The sequence below is a fragment of the Miniopterus natalensis genome, chromosome 17, assembly GCF_054644295.1.
Source record: "Miniopterus natalensis isolate mMinNat1 chromosome 17, mMinNat1.hap1, whole genome shotgun sequence".
Classification (NCBI taxonomy): Eukaryota; Metazoa; Chordata; class Mammalia; order Chiroptera; family Miniopteridae; genus Miniopterus; species Miniopterus natalensis.
In genome coordinates this window covers 2,323,561-2,333,298 of record NC_142097.1, presented here as the reverse complement: position 1 = coordinate 2,333,298, position 9,738 = coordinate 2,323,561, and the positions used below count along the sequence as shown (strand labels likewise).

The 9,738-nt window shown below is 60.4% G+C and overlaps 2 protein-coding genes across 2 annotated transcripts; one reads left to right on the top strand and one right to left on the bottom strand.

The window, feature by feature from the left end:
• Positions 1 to 225: 225 nt before the first annotated feature.
• On the top strand, positions 226 to 3,564 carry MFAP4 (microfibril associated protein 4). Its single transcript, XM_016196458.2, has 6 exons — positions 226 to 306; positions 568 to 646; positions 926 to 1,080; positions 1,519 to 1,615; positions 1,690 to 1,872; positions 2,251 to 3,564. The coding sequence occupies exons 1-6, from the start codon at positions 301 to 303 to the stop codon at positions 2,496 to 2,498; spliced, it is 768 nt and encodes a 255-aa protein (XP_016051944.1). The 5' UTR covers positions 226 to 300; the 3' UTR covers positions 2,499 to 3,564.
• MAPK7 (mitogen-activated protein kinase 7) lies at positions 3,125 to 8,460 on the bottom strand. Its single transcript, XM_016196457.2, has 7 exons — positions 8,370 to 8,460; positions 7,831 to 8,067; positions 6,989 to 7,154; positions 5,283 to 6,364; positions 4,509 to 5,173; positions 4,025 to 4,158; positions 3,125 to 3,925 (listed from the first exon to the last, which is right to left on the bottom strand). Exons 2-7 carry the CDS (start codon positions 8,060 to 8,062, stop codon positions 3,772 to 3,774), a joined length of 2,433 nt encoding a protein of 810 aa, XP_016051943.2. The 5' UTR covers positions 8,063 to 8,067; positions 8,370 to 8,460; the 3' UTR covers positions 3,125 to 3,771.
• Between the last annotated feature and the right edge of the window lie 1,278 nt (positions 8,461 to 9,738).

Below are 9,738 nucleotides of genomic sequence, written 5' to 3'. Positions count from 1 at the left end.
CCCCCAGCCTCCTCCCAGTGGCTGACACAGGCCAGGAAAGGGGGGGAGCGAATAAAAACATCTTCGGGGCTGAGCCAGCGAGAGTTAATGTCTGTAGTACTCTGCCCCTGACAAGCCTAATGAGACACAGGTGGTCCCCTGGCTCGAGCAGACGCTGGTTCAGTGCCCAGGATAGGGAGAGGGGGGTTCTGCAGTTCCAGGGGGTGGGGCTGGGGCCGCTGGCTGGGGCCCAGCACATAACTCTGGGCGGTTGCAGTCTGGGGCAGCAGACACCCAGCCGCTCTGAGCTGAACTGGCAGCATGAAGGTACGGGGCCCTGGGTGGGGGACTCCTGGTGTTGGGGGATCGAGGCCTTTTCATGGAGAGGACCCTGACCAGAGAGGGGACTATGAGAGCACCGGGGGTTCTCCATCCAGCTGAAACTCAGTCTGCGAGGGTGCTGAGCCTGTCCAGAGAGCGGAGTTTCTGGCAGGGGGTGGTGTGTGTTGGGGCAAGTGCTGAGAAAGCAGGAGGACCCTGGGGCCGGAGGGAAGGACTGTGCTGAGATGACCATTTTCCTGCTACCAGGCCCTCCTGGCCCTGCCGCTGCTGCTGCTTCTCTCCACTCCCCACTGCGCCCCCCAGGCCTCCGGGATCCGGGGAGATGGTAAGCAGCCCATTTGCAAATGCAGCCTGGCCAACAGGCTGGGTGAGAGGCTGTTCTGAGCCGTCATTCTGGGAGTCAGCCAGCTTTGCAGGACTCGGTCTCCTGCTCTATAAAACGGGGCAGGTGGATGAGATGACCTTCCAGCATCCCCCTCGCCAAGAAATCTTGCAATTTCTTGACAGAGCACCCTGCCCCCAGGGACAGAGGCAAGCTGTGGGGTGCCGAGGTGTGCGTTGTGCCTTGGCCCCCTCTCCTCATCCTCCCACCCCCACTCCCCAGCTCTGGAGAAGTCCTGCCTCCAGCAGCCCCTGGATTGCGACGACATCTACGCCCAGGGCTACCAGGCCGATGGCGTCTATCTCATCTACCCCTTGGGCCCCAGCGTGCCTGTGCCTGTCTTCTGTGACATGACCACTGAGGGCGGGAAGTGGACGGTGAGTGGGAGGAGGGAGCAGAGGCCCAGCTCTAGTCCCAGTGTGTGCTTCACCTCTGGGCGCCTTAATTTCTTCATCTCTAAAATGGGGATAACAATGCCCAAGGCAGTGTGTGAAATGCTGCCAACTGCATTCTAGGTGCACACAGCCCTCATAATCCTGGGAGGAAGGTACCTCTCATAGACAAGGAACTGAAGCCCAGAGAGGTGACATAACTCACTCAACATCCCACAGCCAGCACAAAGCTCCTACCCTGGTGCCTGAACAGCCACCTAACCTCTTGCCAGCACTCAGCAGCTGCGCCCCGAGTGGTGCCAGTGTGCGCCTTGTTTTAGGCCCCCAGCTCAGTCCTTTAACAAAACACCTCAGTACCATACCTGGGTGAGGCCCCTGCCCCACTGGACCCTTGAAAATCCAGGCCTGTTGTCTCTGCTCCAGGTTTTCCAGAAGAGATTCAATGGCTCAGTGAGTTTCTTCCGGGGCTGGAACGACTACAAGCTAGGCTTTGGCCGCGCCGACGGGGAATACTGGCTGGGTAAGGCGGGTCCCAGGTAGGCTGGGGCTGCCCCAGGGCCAGGTCCTTGCTGACCTGCTGCCCCTCCTCCCCAGGGCTGCAGAACCTGCACCTTTTGACGCTGAAGCAGAAGTACGAACTGCGAGTGGACTTGGAGGACTTTGAGAACAACACTGCCTATGCCAAGTACGTCGACTTCTCCATCTCGCCCAACGCAGTCAGTGCCGAAGAGGATGGCTACTCCCTCTACGTGGCAGGCTTTGAGGACGGCGGGGCAGGTATAAGAAGGGGCAGGTATAAGGACAGCGGGGCAGGTATAAGGAGGGGATGTGGGGAAAAAGCAGGGCTGGCCCTGCCCAGTTGGTCCCTGACCCCCTCAGGGCCCCCCCTCCCTTCCTGGCCTGGAAGGGTCACAGCTGGCTCCCAACCAGCTCAGCCTGGGAGAAGCCACACCCGCTCCCCTCCATGCAGCCCCCAGGAGCAGCTGTTTCTCTTCCTGGGAGCTCAGCTACCCCGTCTCCGGCTCAGGAAGGGTGTCCCACCCTGCCAGGCTGACACATGGTGGCTCTCACAGCACCACTCATTACTGCAGCCATCACCCTGCAAGCATGGGGCTCAGCTCCCTGCCTCAGCAGCCTACCCCTCTTCTCTGCCAGGCGACTCCCTGTCTTACCACAGTGGCCAGAAGTTCTCTACCTTCGACCGGGACCAGGACCTCTTTGTGCAGAACTGTGCAGCCCTCTCCTCCGGAGCCTTCTGGTTCCGAAGCTGCCACTTTGCCAACCTCAATGGCTTCTACCTGGGTGGCTCCCATCTCTCCTATGCCAATGGCATCAACTGGGCCCAGTGGAAGGGCTTCTACTACTCTCTCAAGCGCACTGAGATGAAAATACGCCGGACCTGAGGGGCTGGCCCCATCAAGCCCCAACGCCCCTCCCGCTGCTCATCTCCATGAGTGCTCCCCTGCTCTGCCTGTGCCCCCCCTCTCCTGCGCCTATGCCCCCCACTGCTGTGCCCACTCCCTATGCTAGTTCTGCAGCTCTCTTGGCACCCGCTTCTCATAGGGGGCTTTATGGCTCTAGCCCCAGCTAATCCTGTCACACCAGAGCATCCACCTCTAAGCCAGGCCTCTCCTCCCCTCCACCTGAGGCTATGCTGCCAACCAGCTTCCCAGGCCTCCTCTGAAAGGTGTGCTCAGCCTGGACCTGGCTGGGCTCCGCAAGACTCTTGGCTGCCTCAGCCCTGTACTGACACTGTGAGCCAGGAGCTGCTCTTCCAGGCTGCAGGCTCTCATGTTCCACTTTAGCTAGCCTCCTTATGGTGGGCTCATCTGTCGGGGCCAGCCTGGCGTGCTGGTCTGATCAGCACCCAGAGTGTCTAGACCACCTGCCTGACCACCATTACCACCCCAGCAGCCCTCTGGCTGTTCTCAAAGTGTCTCTTATCCTTCGCTTCCCTCCCACCAACTTATTCTCTAGCGGTGAGCACCATGGACCCCCTAGCCCCATCTCACTATCATACTCTGCTTTCCCTGCCCCATCCCAAGCCCCCAAAGCTCAATGCTAAAACTGTTCTTCACCACAGCTACTGCACACCACCCTAAAACAGCCACAATCGAGGTAGGCATAGATATGAAGTCCTCCCACTGGTCAGGGCTGAGGTTTGACCATGTGAGGGGCACAGGACAACTTCTGTGAGGCTGGAAGCAGGTGGGGAGTGGAGGGCTCAATAAACCTCAGGACTGAATGAACTGGCTTTGGCTGTTGTGCATGCAACTGCATTTGTTTGGGCCCCAAAGGTGGGGCCTGGCTCTTCCCTGTTTCCCTACTAACAGCACACTGCTCTCCATTCCAAAAAGATATCTGGAGTTAGGCGCCAGAGGGAGCCTTATATTTCACAGGTCTCATTTTGATGGAAAAAAGAATGACTAATTATAAAATTACACAATAAAAATATAATACTGAAAAGGATCACCGGGGGAATAGGGATTTCCTGATCCTGTCATGGCTCGGTGGTGGCTCAAGTAGCTACTTAAGGCTGTGGGGTGGGTCTGAGATGAACCTGCAGAATAATCCCAAGCCAAGCATCCCCTGCCGGCCCAAGCCTCCAGCCCTTGAGAATGCTCCTGTAGGCCTTGGAGCTAGTCTTCCCTGGCACCGAGGCACAGGCTATGGGCCTCAGGGCTCCTGGAGGTCAGGCAGGTCAGCCAGCAGCATGGGGGAATCCATCTGGATCTCATGCTGCAGAGACTCAATGTCGGAAGGGTTCATGCCATGGCCCTCGAGCCAGTCGGCAAGCAGGGAGGCTGAGAGCGAGGCTGAGTCTGTCTGGCTGCAGGGAAAGGGTGGCAAGGAGAGCTGTTAGCCAAGGCAGGCTCCTCCTACACCAGGCACCCAGTTCTGTTCTAGAAGTTTGGTCCAGCCAACTTACCCATCCTGTGGGCCATCAGCCATGCCCATATCGAAAGACTGGTTTAGGAATTCTTCCAGGTCAAAGCCAACACCATAACCAGCCCCACTGCCCTTTGGAGTGCCTGAGAACACGGGGGGCAAAGGGTCCTCCACCTGCAGGGTACAAAGGCAGGTTACAATGCAGGCACCACCAAGAGCAGACTGAGGTCTGCAGGGAACCCCCTGTCCTGATACTGCTGGAGGCTCTGCCTGGATACCCATGGGTGACAGTGCCAGCCTCGAGCTGGCAGGGTCCATTTCCAGGTCAGGCACTTCCCAGGAAGCATCAAATTTATCTCAGCAAACTGTTCATCAGCATTATGCTCCTTCTATGAGCATGGGCATAAATTTGGAAACAAAACCTATCTGCTGCCCAGTTTTCACAAAATGAGACATACGACCAAACAGCAAGGACTTCCCAAACCCATTTTCCCTGGGCCCATGGCCTGGGTTTCTCCTCTCACCTGAGACTTGGACAGCTGCTGGGTCACCAGGTTGACATCAGGTGACTCTGAGGTGGAGGGTTGAGGGCCCCCCCTGGGGTCTGGAGGGGGTGGGCCAGATGGGAAGTAAGGCAGAACACCCAGGGTACTGGAGCCAGGCATCCCAGGAGGTGGCACAAGTGATTGGGGGGCCAGGAGGCTGGAGGTGGTGGTGGTCTGGAGTGGAGAAGGGCCAGGCCCAGGGGGGCCAGCAGGGTGGGGAGCAGCGCCAGGAGGTGGGCAGGCAGGTTGTGGTGTAGGACCAGGGGTAGAGCCTACAGGTTGCAGTGGGGGTCCAGTGGGCTGGGCTACAGGGCCAGCGGGAGGGCTGGTGGGCTGGGCTGGAGGAGTTGTTACTGTGGCATGGGCTGGTGCAAGGGTGGGGGCTGGGGGCTGGGCCATTCGAGTCCAGCGCTCCAGCAGGCTGCGATCATTGTCACTGAGCACCAGCCCAGCCAGGGGATCGGTAGAGGGGCCTCCAGAGGCCCCAGTCCCTCGCTCCTTGCGCTCCCGCTCCTGCCGGCGCTTTTCCCGCTCCTTTGCTCGCTCCTGCCGCCGCCGCCGCTTCTCTTCCCGTTCGCGCTGGCGCTCCTGGGCTGTCACTGGCTTCCGAGGCTCAGGTGCTTCTAGGGGGGCACTGGGGCCATCTACAGGGAAGTTGGACAGGGGGAAAGTAAGAGCCTATGGCCCTGTATAAGCCCAGAGTCCCTCTTCTGCCACCCCATTCCCCAGTCAGCAGCTGCTCCTGTAAGGCACCTCTGAGCCGGCTCCGCAAGGACTTGAGCAGGGCAGCTTTGAGGGCTGCCTTGGTGTTGTCTGAGATGGCACCTTCCCTCTTTGGAGGGGCTGGTTCACTGGCCAATGGGGGAGGTGGCTGCAGGGTCATATCAATGGTGTCAGATGCTGGGCCAGGGCATGGCAGTGGGGCTGGTGGAGGTGACTCCATGGCACAGTCCCCACTGGGAGCCCAGGAACTGGGCATCTCAATGTCGGGGCAGCTAGGCTCACTGGCCACAGGCTGCAGAGAAGGCTGGAAGCGAATCTGCTGGCGGATGCCCTCACGCCGTGCATGGAAGTCCTCAATCTCGGCCACAATGGCTTCCTTAATCCGCTCCCGAGTGAGGGCTTCTCGGTCAAAGGCAAAGTCAAAGGGCGGGGCACAGTCAGGCTCATCATCAGGGTCATGGTACTTGGCCAAGAAGGGGTGTCGAAGGGCAGCAGCTGCTGAGATACGGGCACTGGGCTCAAAACGCAGCATTCGCCCCAGCAGGGAGAGGGCCTGGCGGTCAGCGCCTGGGTACACTGTCTCCCAGGGCACAGGCTGGCGTGGTGGCAGACTCTGGATATATGCCCGTACCCTTTCAGCCCCTACAGCCTGAATCACAGCTGGCGATGGGGTACCCAGTACCATCATGATCAGCTGCAGCTGGTGCACATAGTTTTTGCCTGGGAAGAGCTGGCGCCTGGCCAGCATCTCACCAAAGATGCAGCCCACGGACCACAGGTCAATAGCTTGCGTGTACTCATGCAGTGAAAGCATGAGCTCAGGGGCACGGTACCAGCGCGTGGCCACATACTCGGTCATAAAGTACTGATGCTCAGCTGGTGAAGTGCACAGGCCCCGCGCCATGCCAAAGTCACCAATCTTGAGCTCACAGTTCTCATTCACCAACAAGTTAGATGGCTTGAGGTCACGGTGGATGACCTGAGCTGAGTGCATGTACTTGAGGCCCCGCAGCAGCTGATATAGGAAGTAGCGCACGTGCTCCAGTGTGAGCGGCTGCGAGGAGTGGATGATCTGGTGCAGGTCACTCTCCATCAGGTCCAAGACCACATAACTAGGAGGACAAGGGAGAGAGGCATGGGCTATCCTGCCCAACCTCCAGCCTCAACCTCACCATGCCCTCCTGACTCCAGACATATAATGGCCTCATACCCTCAGGTTCTGTAGGGGGTCAAGAGCATGATATGAAAATTCTAGAATCTCTACGACTTCTCCACAAACTTAAGTGAAGTTAAATCCCTTTCTCTCCAGATGTACTTCTCCATCAGAGAAAAGACGAGGTTGGACTAAACCAGGGCTGGCCAATAGTTTTAGTTTGGGGGCCATCTCCATTGTTTAGTAGTGGCTACTTGAAGGACTATGGTGAAAACTGTGGTATCTTGGCCATTTTCTGTAGGAAAGTGTTGTGTGATTTATTAGTGATGTCTGCTACGGGAAAAGGAGCATGTGATTATAGTATGAGTGTCCTACATTTACCACCCTATATACTGAGATTCTACAAAACTGTAACACCTGTACTCTTCTTCCTTTGGCAAAATCCTAAGGGTCCTGGAATTGTGGGAATTTTCCCAGCCTGCCTTACATTAGGTTCAGCTGTCCTTCCAGAACTTTGGCAATACGGTCCCAGCCTTCAGAAAAGGTCCCAATTCTGCCTCCCTCTCCCGCCCCTTCTCCTTACACAGATTTGAACTCGCCATAGGGCACCGTGGGCCTCAGGATGTCCTTGATGGCAATGATGTTGTCATGCTTGAAGTGTTTGAGGATCTTCAGCTCTCTGAGGGTCCGCTTGGCATTAGTCACCACATCAAAAGCATTAGGGATCTTCTTAATGGCCACCTGCTGGCCTGGGGAGCAGAGGAAAGACAGATACTATAAGGTACCTTGGGGCAGCTGCAGAGTGACACAAGGCCCCTTTCAACACCTCCCACCTAGGATGCAAATAACAACAGCTACCATATACTGAATAACAGCAGCTACTGTGTACTGAAAACCTACTAGTGCCAAGCCTTGTGCTAATCACTTTACATACATTATCAGGTTTTCCCTTCACATCTATCTTCTGAGACAGATTAGCTCAAAGTTAGAGATGAGGAAATCTTGTCTCAGAAACTCGCTGGGGGTTGCATAGCTAGTTAGTGGTGAAGTCTAGACTCTATAATGCCTGGCTCATTCTACCTCCCGGCCTCTCTCTCCATCTCAGACCTCACCCATCCCACCACCAATCCTCTGTGCCAGTTCCTGGCTCCAGAACACATTTCTCTTTGAGAAACCCAGGACGGGATCTCTAATCTGGTCTAACTGGGAGTCATTTTTCTAAGGAGGAAGTAGGCTGATGTGCTGGCAAAACCACCATGCCAGGGTTTCTGAGAACTGTGCCCAACACAGCGCCTGGCACCCAGTCTGTTGACTTAAACCAGAATTTGCATCCCAGCTTTCCTTCCCGGCTGTCTGGGACGGGGCAGCCTTCTCACGCCGGGAACCGGCCTCCACAGCTGTGCCGCGCACCAGGGGCGAGCTCACCGGTGAGCCGGCGGCGTGCAGAGGACACCACCCCGTAGGCGCCGTTGCCTATGGTCTCGATGATCTCGTACTCGTCCCCCACGTCAAAGGTCACGTCGAAGGAGCGGGCTTTAAGCAGGGCCAGGTTCTTGGCCGCTACAGAGGCGGCGGTACCGGCGGGTTCCGCCTTCACCGGCCCGGGGGGCTCCCCAGAGCCGTCCTCGCCGTCTTCCTCCTTCAGGGGCTCGGCCATGGCGTCTGCGTGGAAACGCTGGTGAGGAGGCGCCCGCCCCGCCCGGGCCTCAGTTTCCCCTCTGTGAGGCTGGGGAGCAGGACCAGGGAATTTCCAAGTTCCCTACGCCAATGGAGAGGGTAAGAGGCAAAAGAGCGTGGCTGGCCCGCAGCAGACGCCCCGCGCCCGGGACTCGGAGCCGCGCCCGGGACTCGGAGCCCCGAGCTCAGGTCGGGTGGAACGCGGGGTCGGAGGTGGGGGAGGTGCCACAGGCGCGGTCCAGGAAGAAAGGGAGGGGCGGGGCGCTCGGCCCCTCGGCTACACTCACCGGATCGCGCCTCGCCCGACGCCTCCTCCGCTCTCGGAGGCCCCCGGGGCTCCCCGGCCTCCCGTCCCCGCGGAGGGGGCTCCCCGAGTCGCTGGCTCTCTCGTTCAAGGCCGCCGCCACCACCTCAACGCCGCGCTGGGCACCGCGGGGCCCTGCGCCCCGCCTCCCCAGACCACGCTCCCTCCAGCCTCTGGCCAATCGCTGGGCGGTTTCTGCGGCGGTTCCCACCCCTTGTTTGCGTCGCCCAATCCGGGCTCACCCACCGTGGACGCCACGCCTCCGCCCCCCCATCCCTCCCGCGCGCCGCTGTCCAGCTCCGCGGGGGGAGCCGCCCCTTGCGCGCTCGGCTGTCGGCAGGGGGAGCCCGGGCCCGCGCCGCCCTCCCACGCATGCGCGCAAGCAGGCCGGCGCCGCCCGCAGGAAGACCACGCCCCCGGGGCGGGTGCGCTTCCGGTTCCGCTAGGGCGCCGGCCCGCAGCAGGTCCCGGGAGCCGCGAGGCGCTGAGGCCTGGGGCTGGCCCTGGCGGCGGCTTCCTGAAGTCCCCGTCCTCGGTCAGCCCCGGCGCGCGGGGACAGTGCCCCGCCACCTTCCCGATCGCCCCGGAGCCGGGCTCTGGGGAAACATCTCCCAGATGGAGGGAGACCCTTCGCGTCCAAACGGGGTTCGCGTCCCCCGGGATTGCAGGGCGTCCGGCCAGAGCCGCCACTGCCTTCGGTGGCTGGTCCTCTCCGCACGGTGCCCGGCGGCCCTGGGCCTCCGCCGGCTGCTCCCTGGCCTCGGCCTGTCCCGCGGCCGCGGGCTCCGTGGGCGGCGGCGGAGCGGAGCGGGCGCGGGCGGGGCCGTGGCGCCTGCAGGCCTCCGAGGTGCCCCGGGGTCACCTGCGCCCGGAGAGGGCGGAGCCGGCCGGCGCCCCGAGCCCCGAACCCCGCCGCAGCCCGGGCGCCCGCGGCCGGCGTGTGGGCCGAGAGGACGGGCTGGCGCGGGAGCCCCGGGGAGGGCTGTCGGGGAAGGTGTGGGGCTGGGACTCCGAAGAGGGCTGCTGTCACCCGGCGGGAGGGCGGGGCAGGGCGGGGGGAGCGGGCGGCGGGGGGGGGCCGGGGCGGGGGGAGCGGGCGGCGGCCAGGCGGCCGGGCGGGCGCTGCACCGAGCCCGCGCCCGTCCCCTGCGGGCCCCGCGAGGCCCCTCCCCCGAGCTGGGACGGGAGGGTCCAGGCCAGAGTGAGCTTTGGTGCGTTTATGTTCCCCACTATTGCATGTGTGTTTTTTACTTTTTACTGAAGCATACATGCAGAAAGTTCCACTAATTTTCACAAACTTAATGTGCCAGTGTATTGAATTCAGATTTTAAAACACACATTACCAGCCTTTC